This window comes from Lithobates pipiens, unplaced genomic scaffold, assembly GCF_037356315.1.
Source record: "Lithobates pipiens isolate NorthernLeopardFrog02 unplaced genomic scaffold, aLitPip1_a1.2 Scaffold_18, whole genome shotgun sequence".
NCBI classification, from domain to species: domain Eukaryota; kingdom Metazoa; phylum Chordata; class Amphibia; order Anura; family Ranidae; genus Lithobates; species Lithobates pipiens.
This window is the reverse complement of record NW_027507758.1, coordinates 2343191-2358247: the sequence shown is the minus strand read 5'-3', so window position 1 is coordinate 2358247 and position 15057 is coordinate 2343191. Positions and strand designations below refer to the sequence as shown.

General features: G+C 43.5%; 1 protein-coding gene across 1 annotated transcript; it reads right to left on the bottom strand.

The window, feature by feature from the left end:
* Positions 1-4656: 4656 nt before the first annotated feature.
* LOC143986945 (hemoglobin heart muscle subunit alpha-type) lies at positions 4657-14780 on the bottom strand. The gene is made up of 3 exons (XM_077485358.1): positions 14614-14780; positions 5720-5912; positions 4657-5037 (listed from the first exon to the last, which is right to left on the bottom strand). Exons 1-3 carry the CDS (start codon positions 14706-14708, stop codon positions 4924-4926), a joined length of 402 nt encoding a protein of 133 aa, XP_077341484.1. The 5' UTR covers positions 14709-14780; the 3' UTR covers positions 4657-4923.
* Between the last annotated feature and the right edge of the window lie 277 nt (positions 14781-15057).

Below are 15057 nucleotides of genomic sequence, written 5' to 3'. Positions count from 1 at the left end.
CCCCCCCCCCCCCCCACTGTGTGTATACTATATATATATTATATGTTTGGGGGTTCTAAGTAATTTTCTAGCAAAAAATATAAATAACAAAAAGTGCCAGAAAAGGGCGGGTGTCGAGGTGGATACACTGTAGCACTTGACTTTTATAAAAATAAAGTGAAGTTCCTCTTTAGGCCCAGAGAGGAAATTTTGTTGTTGTGGAGGTTTAGGGTCAGGTGGGCAGATAAGTGGATGGGGAATCCTCCCCGCTGCACTATTGTATTGTGATGGCGGGGAGACTTCCCACTGTCAGGATACACTGATCAGCGCTGCGGGATATAGTCTGCAGTGCTGATCGGGTGAGGAAAATCAGACAGATTGGCAATCACAGTGCCCATACATGAATTGAAATTCAGCCAGTCCCTACTTAAAGAGGAGTTATGCCCCGCCCCCCCACTAAAAATGAAAAGTCAGCAGCTACAAATTCTGTAGCTGCTCTTTTAATATTAGGGCACTTACTTTTCCGCAATGTCCGCACCCCAGCCGATCGGCTCTCAGGTGCTGCCGCCGCCGCCATTCATGGTAAGGGAAAACGGCGGTGAAGCTTTCTGATGCCCCATTCACACGATTCAGAAATTCCGTCAGAAAAAACTTGGATGGTTTTTCGACAGAATTGCGCTCAAGCTTGGCTTGCGTACACACGGGTCACACGAAAGTTCTCTGAACTTTTAACCATCAAGAACGCGGTGACGTACAACACTACGACCAGCCGAGAAATCAAGTTGCTTCCGAAATGCTTCAAAGCATGCGCCGATTTGTTTCTGAGCGTGCGTGATTTTTTTTTTGCTCGTCCGAATTTGCATACAGACAAACGCATTTTCGGATAGGAACTTTTTTCCGACCGAAAAATAGAGAACCCGCTCTCAATCTTTTGCTGGCTGGAATTCTGCCAGCAAAAGTCCCGATGGAGCGTACACACGGTTGGAATTTCTGACCAAAGCTCTCATCCGATGTTTGCTGGCAGAATTTCTGATTGTGTGTATGGGGCATAAGTGGCCCGTTAGCGGAGGAGGAGGGGCAAACTTCCGAGGGACGGCGGCCACGGTGTGCACTCTCCCAGAAGTGGGGAAAGGGGTACCTGACAAAAACAGGTACCCGCTCCCCCTCTCCCCCCCTGAAAGGTGCCAAATGTGGTACCGGGGGGGAGATAAGCGGAGATTCCACTTTTGGGTAGAACTCCACTTTAACCAGTCAAATTTCTATCCATGTATAGCCAACTTAATTCCTCTGTCTCTAGGCCAGGGGACCCTCATGGCAGCTTCTGGGGCCCAACTACCTGCATCTCTGTCTAGGGGACACAGAGAGACGGGACCCGCAGCCTACTAATGGGGCTCTACTGTGCCGACACGGCCAGGAGATGGAAGGACTATCGGCGAGGGGTGTTACCAAACTCCAGGGGCCGTGGCTACCGGATCACTGAGGAGAGGGGATGGGACCCGTTAGATCAGCTTCAAGAGGTAAAACATATAAGGAGTCTTAGGGCCGGTTCACACTGCGGCGCGAGGCGAGGCGACACGGCTCGCCTCGCCTCGCTCCCGCAAGTCGCCCCCATTCAGTACTATGGAACCGTTCTGAGAGGAGCGACTCGAGTCGCTCCGACTCAGAAAAAAGGTTCCTGTACTACTTCGGGGCGACTTCGGGGGCGACTTGCATTGACTTCTATACAGAAGTCCTCTGCAAGTCGCCGCTGAGGTCCGTGCAGGTCACGGCGAGGCAAGTCGGAGACGCCTCGCCGCGCATCGCTGTGTGAACCGGCCCTTATTCTTCAATTTTCACTTTAGGGCCGGTTCACACTGCAGGCGAGGCGAGGCACTCCGACTTGCCTCGCCGCGACCTGCCCGCGACCTCAGCGGCAACTTGCAGATGACTTCTGTATAGAAGTCAATGCAAGTCGCCCCCGAGGTCGCCCAAAAGTAGTACAGGAACCTTTTTCTGAGTCGGAGCACTCTTAATGTGTATTTTATTTTATGTGTCCAAATATTTGTACTTCCATTACAGATGATGACTTAATTCAAGATTTCCTGTGGATGGACTGCTGCTGTATAATAGCGGACAAGGTAAGCTTTTCATACTGGCAGTATTATTTAATCTACTATATATATATATATATATATATATATATATATATATATATATATATATATATACACACAGTACATCAGCTATAGCACCACATGAAATAAAGTTTTATCATGTCTACAATGTATTTCAGATTACATGGGCTGTATTCTGACCCTCCACCCCACGGGCAGTATTGGGCCAATAGCTCATCCTTTATCTATGAAGTCATCCTCTAGCACAGCGGTCCCCAAACTTTATGGCTCCAGTGACCGGTTTCATGGTAGCCAATTTCCCTGGGGGGGGGGGGGATCCATGGGCTGGGAGAGGGTGGTGGACTGGTCGGGGGATGGGATATTCACAAAGTCTGTCCCCAGCCCCCTTCACACCACAACCCCCCCCTTTACAGCACAGTCCCTCATTTATATCAGTGTCCACAGTCCCCTTTATATCACATTTCCCCCCTGTAAAGCAGTCCCACAGTGTCCTCCAGTTCCCCTTCACATCGCAGCCCCCTTTACAGGTGCAGCCCCCTTTACATTAATGTAACGTGGACTGCTCAGTAAAGGGGGCACTGTAATGTAAAGGGGGGGCTGTTATGTGAAGGGGGCACTGTAATAAAAAGAGGACTGCACTGTAAAGGGGGGGGGGGCTGTGATGTGAAGAAGGGGACTGCACCGTAAAGGGAGCACTGTAATGTAAAGGGGGCTGTGATGTAAAGGGGGCACTGTAACAGAGCCCCTTTACAGTGCAGCGCCCTTTATATTACAGTGCAGTCCCCTTTACATCACAGCCCCCCTTTACATTACAGTGCAGTACCCTTTACATCGCAGCCCCTCTTTACATTACAGTGCCCCCTTTGCAGTGCCTTTTACATCACGGCCCCCATTTACATTACAGTGCCCCCCTTACAATGCAGTCCCCTTTATACCACAGCCCCGTTTACATTACAGTGCCCCTGCAGTCTGCCCCCTCCTCTGCTTTCCTCTCTAACATCAATCTCTGCCTCTCCTGCTCAGGACTCCTACCTGCAGGGCAGAGGCTGGTAACAGTCCGTGTGCCCTCTCCCGGCTCCTCCGCCCACCCGCTCAGCCGACCATGCCATCCTATCACCAGGGCATGGGGTGGGAAGAGCTCTCCGTTCTTAACTGCAGCTCCTCCCGCCCCCCTGCCCTGCTGATAGGATGACATTGTCGGCCGAGCGGGCGGGGCGGAGGAGCCGGGAGAGGGCACACGGGCATGCCTGTATGCTGCGGTAGCCCGGTGCGGACCGCCGTTACCGCTCATCTTCTGCTGTGTGGCCTGCTTAGCAACAGGCCATGGACCGCCACCGCTTTCCGCAGCCCCAGGAATTGGGGACCCCCTGCTCTAGCACATAAGCGGGTCCATTAGTGTGCAAGGTGGAAAAACGCCAGAAACATTTTCTAATCTACAGAATCTTTGTATTACTAGTCAACATAAGATAAAGCCAACGCGTTCCTGGGATTCATCAGGACATGGCGAATGGAGAAGAAAGGAAACATGTAATAGACTGGAGCCCCCCAGAATCATTTCATACATACAGTGCCTTGTGAAAGTATTCGGCCCCCTTGAACTTTTCAACCTTTTGCCACATTTCAGGCTTCAAACATAAAGATATAAAATTTTAATTTTTTGTGAAGAATCACCAACAAGTGGGACACAATTGTGAAGTGGAATGAAATCTATTGGATATTTTAAACTTTTTTAGCAAATAAAAAACTGAAAAGTGGTGCGTGCAAAATGATTCGGCCCCTTTACTTTCAGTGCAGCAAACTCACTCCAGAAGTTCAGCGAGGATCTCTGAATGATCCAATGTTGTCCTAAATGACTGATGGTGATAAATAGAATCCACTTGTGTGTAATCAAGTCTCTGTATAAATGCACCTGCTCTGTGATAGTCTCAGGGTTCTGTTGAAAGCGCAGAGAGCATCATGAAGACCAAGGAACACACCAGGCAGGTCCGTAATACTGTTGTGGAGAAGTTTAAAGCCGGATTTGGATACAAAAAGATTTCCCAAGCTTTAAACATCCCAAGGAGCACTGTGCAAGCGATCATTTTGAAATGGAAGGAGTATCAGACCACTGCAAATCTACCAAGACCTGGCCGTCTCTCGATGTGCAAAACTGATAGAGACACCCCAAGCGACTTGCAGCTGTAATCACAGCAAAAGGTGGCTCTACAAAGTATTAACGCAAGGGGGCCGAATCATTTTGCACGCCCCACTTTTCATTTTTTTATTAGTTAAAAAAGTTTCAAAAATCCAATAGATTTCGTTCCACTTCACAATTGTGTCCCACTTGTTGGTGATTCTTCACAAAAAATAAAAATGTTATATCTTTATGTTTGAAGCCTGAAATGTGGCAAAAGGTTGAAAAGTTCAAGGGGGCCGAATACTTTCGCAAGGCACTGTATGTAACCATGTAGTGTATGTAACTATATAACTATGGGCATTCAGCCTTAGGCCCGGTGTTGAGTATTTACTTCCTAGAAGTGCGGATTTACGGCCCCATGCAGTGAAATGAGAGGAGACTCGGAGGTACAAGGGCAGAAAACACGAGTTTATTATATGTGAGGTTACTTTGGACACATTGTGGCGCTACGAATACATTTATATTACAGATATTACATGTTATAGTCAATGTTAGGAGTAAACAATATATACTAGAGGGGGGAGGGGAGGAGAGTGTCAGACATGCAGAGAGAAGACTAAACATTGAGGTCGATCAGCACTTGTGGTCAAGCACCCTTCCCTGAAGAGTTAATACCGCCATATTGGATTCTCAGGAGTCGCCTTGGTGGGACGATTAGCTGGAAGTCAGGATGGCTCCGACCTCACCCAGGAACTTGTTCCAGGCGGCTTGGTTGACTTCTCCTCCGAAGTGGGCAGCAAAGACCTCAAGGATGGCAACAGACAGCAGCTGGGGGGGGGGAGAAAAAGGAAAAAAAAATAAAAGAATCGATGAAACATGGTGGTTGGTGAGAACATGTGAATGACGCCCACAATGGCGCCGACTCTACGGGGGGGGGCAGAGTTATTTTGGGGAATTTGGAGGAAGATTTTGGATAGTTTTTATAAATTGTTGTGATATTTGTGGCATTTTACACTGATTTTATTTTTTTTGACTACAGGGAAACCTAAACTAATAACGTGGCATTTGTTGGGTCCACGATATGCATAGAATATGTGTATATACTATATACTCCCATTCTTCCCCATCCCCCATGCTCTATGGTTAAGCCCCATAGAGGCAGGTCACGAGTCTAATGTCTCCGCCGCTGCTGGATTCATTACGTCCTTCATACTTTATGGGATTAGTGGTGCGAGATGTAGAGGGGAGGTGATGGAGCCTGGAGAAGGCAGAACCTGTGAGGGGTATGGAGGAGATGAGAAAACAGGTCCTGGACAGGTGAAAGAAGCTTCTGTAGACCTCAGTGCCCCCTCCTAATAACCACCTCCATTCTGCCTTCCCCATCGACACTTCCATGAAATGGTGACATTTCACAGAAATCTAATTTTTACAGAAATTTGATAAAAAAAACTCTTAATTTGGCTTCCCCCATAGTGTACGTGTATGGAGAAGGGGAGGAGTCTGTACCTACCTTCATGTGGTCCGCGCTCAGCTTCAGCTTGTTGGTGTGGAGGTCCTGGTACTTCTGCAGGTTGTCCACGCTCTTTACGGCTTCTCCAAGGGCACCGAAGATCTTTCCTCCATGGGTCAGGAGGTCCTGAGAGCCGGGACTAATGTCAAAACGGCTAAAGAAGGACTTGGTCTCCGGGTTGTTCTGGAAGAGCCTGTTGAAGAAATCAGATTAATTATAATGGCTGCTCCAGATAGTGCAGAAAACAAGAGATATTAATGATAGAGCCTCTTCACAGTCACAGATTATCCATAGCACTATAGAACGACTCCTTGGCTCTACAGATGGTCTATAATACTATAGGACGGCTCCTTGGCTCTACAGATGGTCTATAATACTATAGGAAGGCCCATTGGATCTACAGATTATCTATAGTACTATAAAAAGGATCGTTGGATCTACAGATGGCCTATAGTACTATAGGAAGGCCCGTTGGATCTACAGATGATCTATAGTACTTCAGGAAAGCCCATTGGATCTACAGATGAGTTATAGTACTATAGGAAGGCCCATTTAATCTACAGATGGTCTATAATACTATAGGAAAGCCCATTGGATCTACAGATTATCTATAGTACTATAAAAATGATCCTTGGATCTACAGATGGTCTATAGTATTGTAGGAATGCCCATTGGATCTACAGATGATCTATAGTACTATAGGAAGGCTCTTTAGGTCTACAGATGATCTATAGTACTATAGAAAGACTCTTTAGGTCTATAGATGATCTATAGTACTATAGAAAGACTCTTTAGGTCTATAGATGATCTATAGTACTATAGGAAGGCTCTTTGGATCTACAGATTATCTATAAGACTATATAAATGATCCTTGGATCTACAGATGGTCTATAGTACTATAGAAAGACTCTTTAGGTGTACAGATGATCTATAGTACTATAGAAAGACTCTTTAGGTGTACAGATGATCTATAGTACTATAGAAAGACTCTTTAGGTGTACAGATGATCTATAGTACTATAGAAAGGCTCTTTAGGTCTATAGATGATCTATAGTACTATAGGAAGACTCTTTAGGTGTACAGATGATCTATAGTACTATAAAAAGACTCTTTAGGTGTACAGATGATCTATAGTACTATAAGAAGACTCTTTAGGTGTACAGATGATCTATAGTACTATAGAAAGACTCTTTAGGTGTACAGATGATCTATAGTACTATAGAAAGACTCTTTAGGTGTACAGATGATCTATAGTACTATAGAAAGGCTCTTTAGGTCTATAGATGATCTATAGTACTATAGAAAGGCTCTTTAGGTCTACAGATGATCTATAGTACTATAGGAAGACTCTTTAGGTGTGCAGATGATCTATAGTACTATAGGAAGACTCTTTAGGTGTACAGATGATCTATAGTACTATAGAAAGGCTCTTTAGGTCTATAGGTGATCTATAGTACTATAGGAAGACTCTTTAGGTGTACAGATGATCTATAGTACTATAGGAAGGCTCTTTAGGTCTACAGATGATCTATAGTACTATAGAAAGACTCTTTAGGTGTACAGATGATCTATAGTACTATAGAAAGACTCTTTAGGTGTACAGATGATCTATAGTACTATAGAAAGACTCTTTAGGTGTACAGATGATCTATAGTACTATAGAAAGACTCTTTAGGTGTACAGATGATCTATAGTACTATAGAAAGGCTCTTTAGGTCTATAGATGATCTATAGTACTATAGGAAGACTCTTTAGGTGTACAGATGATCTATAGTACTATAAAAAGACTCTTTAGGTGTACAGATGATCTATAGTACTATAAGAAGACTCTTTAGGTGTACAGATGATCTATAGTACTATAGAAAGGCTCTTTAGGTGTGCAGATGATCTATAGTACTATAGGAAGACTCTTTAGGTGTACAGATGATCTATAGTACTATAGAAAGGCTCTTTAGGTCTATAGATGATCTATAGTACTATAGGAAGGCTCTTTAGGTCTACAGATGATCTATAGTACTATAGAAAGGCTCTTTAGGTCTATAGATGATCTATAGTACTATAGGAAGACTCTTTAGGTGTACAGATGATCTATAGTACTATAGAAAGGCTCTTTAGGTCTATAGGTGATCTATAGTACTATAGGAAGACTCTTTAGGTGTACAGATGATCTATAGTACTATAGAAAGGCTCTTTAGGTCTATAGATGATCTATAGTACTATAGGAAGGCCCTTAAGGTGTACAGATGATCTATAGTACTATAGAAAGACTCTTTAGGTGTGCAGATGATCTATAGTACTATAGAAAGGCTCTTTAGGTCTATAGATGATCTATAGTACTATAGGAAGGCCCTTAAGGTGTACAGATGATCTATAGTACTATAGAAAGGCTCTTTAGGTCTATAGATGATCTATAGTACTATAGAAAGGCTCTTTAGGTGTACAGATGATCTATAGTACTATAGGAAGGCCCTTTAGGTGTACAGATGATCTATAGTACTATAGGAAGACTCTTTAGGTCTATAGGTGATCTATAGTACTATATAACTTAATAGCTACACACTTTAAAGCCCAACTCCATCCTTTTTATTGTATAAATTGGTTCCTCAGCACCGCCTGTTGGAAATGAACGGCAAGCAATACTCACCTTCTCCACACTCCCCACCATGTCCTCCTCCATGTCCTCCTCCATGTCCTCCTCCATGTCCTCCTCCATGTCCTCCTCCATGTCCTCCTCCATGTCCTCCTCCATGTGCTCCTCCATGTCCTCCTCCATGTCCTCCTCCATGGTCCTCTTTTGGGTGGACTGACATTCAACCCATTTTCTGTAAGCCCATGTCAGCGGGTACAAGGACTTATACCTCATACATATATGTATAAAGAAGAATTTTATAAAATGGTGATGGAGGGGGTGGGGGGTGGGGGTGATGGAGGGGGTGGGGGGTGGGTGGGCGGTGGGGGGTGGTGGGGGTCAATCTGGGAGTGCCCTTGGACTTGAGTTGAGTTAAAACTGGAATTGAGCTTTAAATGTCCAACTATAGTAAAGAGTGAAATCACTCAGTAGATTCCTCCATCAGATGGAACAACCTGCAGTGACAGCGGCCTGCCCAGACTATTGGCTTTGAGAGAGTCTCATTTCATCTGCTGCATTCTCAATGATGCAAACCAGTATAAGGCTCTTTTGAAGCTTTTATGGTTGGGAGCTCCTGTTGCACTCCAGACAGTTCAGAGGTTGGGGGGTGACTTGTGTTATCAGGCTGCATTTATAGAGGAAATGTCACTTTTAGGTGGACTGAGCCTTGTGTTGGGATAAGTTGGGGGATGGGCTTTGCAGGTCAGATACACTACAATGCTCACTTTAAGTACAGGAAGGCGGGGGGGGGGGGGGGGGGGGTGGATCTCGGGGGACACAAATTCTTCCATCACATATAACAAAGTCCTACAATGTACACAGCACCTTGAAAAAGTATTCATACCCCTTGAAATTCCCCACATTTTGTTACAACCAAAACCATAAATGTATTTTATTTGGGATTTTATGTGATGAACCAACACAAAGTGTCACATAATTGTGAAGTGGAAGGAAAATTATAAATGATACAAATAAATATGTGAAAAGTGTGGGGGAGGGGCATTTGTATGGCGCCCCCCGGAGTCAATACTTTGTAGAACCCCCTTTCTCTACAAGTCTTTTTGGGGGTGTCTCTACCAGCTTTGCCCATCTAGAGAGGACATTTCTGCCCATTCTTCTTCTTTGTAGAATATCTCAAGCTCTGTCAGATTGGATGGAGAGCGTCTGTGATCAGCAATTTTCAAGTCTTGCCACAGATTCTCAATGGGATTTAGGTCTGGACTGTGACTGGGCCATTCTAACACATGAATATGCTTTGATGTAAACCATTCCATTGTAGCTCTGGCTGGATGTTTCGGGTCGTTGTCCTGCTGGAAGGGGAACCTCCACCCCGGTCTCAAGTCTTTTGCCGACTCTAACAGGTTTTCTTCTAAGATTGTCCTGTATTTGTCTCCATCCATCTTCCCATCATCTCTGACCAGCTTCCCTGTCCCTGCTGAAGAAAACCATCCCCACCACATGATGCTGCCACCACCATGTCTCACGGTGGGGATGGTGTGTTCGGGGGATGGGCGGTGTTAGTTTCCCCCACACATAGCGTTTTACTTTTAGGCCATAAAGTTGAATGTTGGTCTCCTCTGACCAGATCACCTTCTTCCACATGTTTGCTGTCCCCTCCCCCACATGGCTTCTCACAAACTACAAACAGGACTTCTTATGACTTTCTTTCTCCAATGTCTTTCTTCTTGTCACTCTTCCATAAAGGGCAGATTTGTGGAGAGACGACTAATAGTTGTCCTGTGGACAGATTCTCCCCCCTGAGCCGGCCCGGTCAGTTTAGGTGGACGGCCGTGTCTTGGTAGGTTTGCGGTTGTGCCCATACTCTTTCCATTTTCCAATGATGGATTGAACAGAGCTCCGTGAGATGGTCAAAGCTCAGGAGATTTTATTATAACCTAACCCTGCTTTATACTTCTCCACAACTTTATCCCTGACCTGCCTGGTGTGTTCCTTGGCCTTCATGATGCTGTTTGTTCACCAAAGTTCTCTAATAAACCTCCGAGGGCTTCACAGAACAGCTGTATTTATACTGAGATTAAATGACACACAGGTGGACTCTATTTATTAATTAGGTGACTTATGAAGGCGATTGGTTCCTCTAGATCTAAGTTAGGGGTATCAGAGTAAAGGGGGCTGAATACAAATGCCCCTCCCCCACACTTTTCACATATTTATTTGTATCTTTTATCATTTTCCTTCCACTTCACAATTATGTGACACTTTGTGTTGGTCCATCACATAAAATGCCAACAAAATACATTTATGTTTTTGGTTGTAACATGACAGGATGTGGGGAATGTCAAGGGGTATGAATACTTTTCCAAGGCACTGTATCGATCACATCCCCTCAGCAGCCAATCGTATCAATAAGGAATGAATCTTCTGTTATAACAAAGTCTATGATTGAATTCTATTCCTGGGGGGGATATATTGTAACATGGGGGGGGGGGGGGGTCGGTTCTTACATGCTGAAGCTGTGTGAATGTCGGGGTGCTGGAAGGTCAGTATTGGTCTCTCCATATTATTTTGGGGTGAATGAGGAGGTGTTATGCAGATAAGGAAAGGGGAAGGTGTTCTATAGTCCTGTGGTAGGTTGACAACACTGCTCCTCCATAGATACAGGGCGCGGAATGAGCGTTGTCACCCGAGGACAGGAAGTGTGTTACTGGCAGGATCACCAGGTGAAAATTGAGGTTAAAAAAGCCTAAAATTTGAAAACGAATGCAGCCACCACATGTGGGGGATGGGAAGCTGCAGTGTGGATTAGATATTCACACCATGGGGGGTTATTTATGAAAAGCAAAACTAAAAATGCACTACAAGTACAACCGTCGCAAATCTGAAAACATCGCAGTGCAGAATGTACAACAGGGGGGCACCTTACACCTGTACCCCCCATGTATCCTCTATATACCCCCCAATGTATCCTCTACGTACCCCCCATGTATCCTCTATATACCCCCCATGTATCCTCTACATACCCCCCAATGTATCCTCTATATACCCCCCATGTATCCTCTACGTACACCCAACTGTATCCTCTATGTATCCTCTGTGTACCCCCCATGTATCCTCCATGCATGCTCTATGTACCCCCCATGTATCCTCTATGTACCCCCCATGTATCCTCTATTTGCCCCCGTGTATCCTCTATGTACCCCCCATGTATCCTCTATGTTCCCCCATGTATCCTCTATGTTCCCCCCCCCATGTATCCTCTATGTTCCCCCCCATGTATCCTCTATATACCCCCCATGTATCCTCTATGTGCCCCCATGTATCCTCTATGTTCCCCCATGTATCCTCTATGTTCCCCCCATGTATCCTCTATATACCCCCCATGTATCTTCTATGTGCCCCCATGTATCCTCCATGTACCCCCCATGTATCCACCATGTACCCCCCATGTATCCTCTATGTTCCCCCCATGTATCCTCTATGTTCCCCCCATGTATCCTCTACGTACCCCCCAATGTATCCTCTATGTATCCTCTGTGTACCCCCCATGTATCCTCCATGCATACTCTATGTACCCCCCATGTATCCTCTATGTACCCCCCAATGTATCTTCTATGTATCCTCTGTGTACCCCCCATGTATCCTCCATGTATACTCTATGTACCCCCCCATGTATCCTCTATGTTCCCCCCATGTATCCTCTATGTTCCCCCCATGTATCCTCTATGTACCCCCCATGTATCCTCTATGTACCCCCAATGTATCCTCTATATATCGTCTGTGTACCCCCCCCCCATGTATCCTCCATGTACCCCCCATGTATCCTTTATGTACCCCCCCATGTATCCTCTATGTACCCCCCATGTATCCTCTATGTACCCTCCATGTATCCTCTGTGTACCCCCATGTATCCTGTGTACCCCCCATGTATCCTCTGTGTACCCCCCCATGTATCCTCCATGCATACTCTATGTATCCTGTATTTATCCTCTGTGTATCCTTCATGCATCTCCCACAATGCACCTGATCTACAGGTGATGCCTCTATTATATGCATTACTAATGAGAACTTCCAGGTCTACTAAGGACTAATAATGGGAGCCGCCCAATTCAATGTGTTGCTTGTCAGTTAATGATTAGCAGTGGGATGCCGGGTGGTGTAGTAGTGGTGTGGGGGTGGGGGTGTAGTAGTGGGGTGGGGGTGTAGTAGTGGTGTGGGGGTGGTGGAACTCAAGCCAAACAGCGGAATTCACAGATGGATTACATATAAAGGGGCTGCTTTATTTGCCAGAGGATTTGCATTCCTGTCCATCCAGTCCTGAGATTTGCTCAGCTCTGCCACCCTGCCTAATGGAGATCTTTTTCTTCTCTGCTGCAGGTAAGTACCCCTCACTCATCTTGCAGGTAAGTGCCCCTCACTCATCTTGCAGGTAAGTGCCCCTCACTCATCTTGCAGGTAAGTACCCCTCACTCGTCTTGTAGATAAGTATCCCTCACTGGTCTTGTCCCCCTCACAGGAATACACGGGAGAGACAGAACACAGAAAATAAAAGGGGTGTAAAAGTAGCGGTTCATAAGACTTTTATATGAAATCACATCTTTGTAGGGAAGCAGCACCTTCCGTTTTGGTTATTAGGCTCTCACATCTATTCCATAACTGAGGATATTCTACATCTATATTTGTCTTGTTGACAGTGAAAGGAGAAGCAGAAGACTGATGAGCTCATCTCTCCATCACTCTGCTCTCTCCTCCTATCAGCACGCTCCCTGGCAGCACATGAACGCTTGGATTCCTTGTGCAGCTTTTTCCTCCCCCCCAGTCTGAGCTATGCTGTACAGGGCAAGCAAAAGTTCCATGCCGCAAGTGCTTACATTTTTATTTTTTTTTGCATTAAAATAATACATTTAATTATATATTATATAGGGAACAAAAGCCTAAAAATAAACAAATAAATAAATAAATCCACCACATCTAAGGACAGTAGGCTGCAACATTTACACATTTTGTTTTTGGGTTTAGATTTGCTTTAAATATAGAATATAAAAATATAGAATATAAAATATAGAATATATAGAAAAATAAAATAGAAATAGACAGACTATATGGAAGTATATAAATATAGAAAATATAGCAAATAAAATATATAGAAGATAGACATATATAGAAACATAGAATATCTACAAATATAAGAATATAGAATATTTAGAAAAATAAAATAGACATAGATAGAATATAGGGAAATATAGAAAATATAGCAACAATATATATATATATATATATATATATATATATAGTACATAGAAAAAGAAATATATAGAATCATAGAATACATAGAAAATCAAATACAGAGAATATAGAAATATATAGAATATCTGGAAATATATAAATATACAACATATAAATAGAAATTCATAGAATATATAGAAATAGAATATGTAGAACTATATAAATATAGAATCTTTAGCAAATAAAATATAGAATCTAGAAATATAAAAATATAGAATATATAGAAAAATAAAATAGAAATGTATAGAATATATGGGAATATAAAAATATAGCAAATAAAATATATAGGACATAGAAATAGAAATGTATAGAATATCTGGAAATATATAAATATACAACATATATAAATAGAAATTCATAGAATATATAGAAAATAAAAATATAATTACATGGAATATGTAGAAATATATAAATATAGAATCTTTAGCAAATAAAATAAATAGAACATAGTAACAGAAATATATAGAATATGTAGAAATATAAAAATATAGAATATAGAATTTTATATATATATATATATATATATAAATAGAAATATATATAGATTATGTGGAAATAAAGAATTATAGAATATATAAAAAAATTAAATGCAGAGAATATAGAAATAAAGAATATCTATAAATATTGTATATACAGAACACAAATATAGAAATATAGAATATAAAGAATATAAAATACACAAAGTGAAAAGTTGCTCAAACTTCTCTGTAAATCCACCCATTGGTGGTGGCGAGTCCATGACACCCAACGCTGTTGACTTATTAAAGGCAAATAGTCTGTTCACTTTGTAGTAGAAATTTCCCTTTGCTTAGTAAATTCTGTGAAAATTCACTTTGTAGAGAATAATACCCAATCACACGCAAGGAAAATAATTTTTTTTTTTTTCTGGCACATGATTGGACGATGGAAGTCAGTAGAGCATCACCTTGTATACCAAGCTAAGGGAAAGTTCTCTTATAAAGTGAAGAGTCTCTTTGCCTTTGGTGTGCGGTGTAGGAGATGCCCCCCCCCATTGAGTTACCTTTCCATGGACTCGGCGCCCAGTTTGTTGGTCTGAGGGGCGACCTTCTCCCAGAGGGAAGCGACGGCAGACTGCTCGCTATCGGAAAGGCCCATGTTGTCAGGTGGAGATGTCTGGAGGTCTGTGAGCTTGGACTTGGACTCGCTGGTTGATGTCTACCATTGGAGTTCCACTCCTTATATACCCCCCAGAGGGCTTATTAAAGGTCCACACCATGTGAGCTCCACGTGACCCTCCTCCAGTCAGATCCTCATAATCTGCTCTGGGATGGAGTATGGAGGGGGGGGTTGGAGTATGGAGGGGTGGAGGGATGGGGGGGTTGGAGTATGGATGGGGTGGGGGGGGGGGGGGTTGGTGACTTTGGTTAGCTATCAATAGCCCGGTGATAAGTCCAGGCGGTGTGTTGCCGGCTGCCATTATTTTAATTGGTCATGAGTTGTGAGA

Bases quoted from the DNA above. Each gene is read 5' to 3' on its own strand.
- LOC143986945 (XM_077485358.1), bottom strand. From the start codon at position 14,708: ATGGGCCTTTCCGATAGCGAGCAGTCTGCCGTCGCTTCCCTCTGGGAG. The intron at 5,913-14,613 runs GTAACTCAATGG...TTTCTTCAACAG, and splicing joins GGCGCCGAGTCCATGGAAAG to GCTCTTCCAGAACAACCCGG. The intron at 5,038-5,719 runs GTAGGTACAGAC...CCCCCCCCCCAG, and splicing joins TGAGCGCGGACCACATGAAG to CTGCTGTCTGTTGCCATCCT.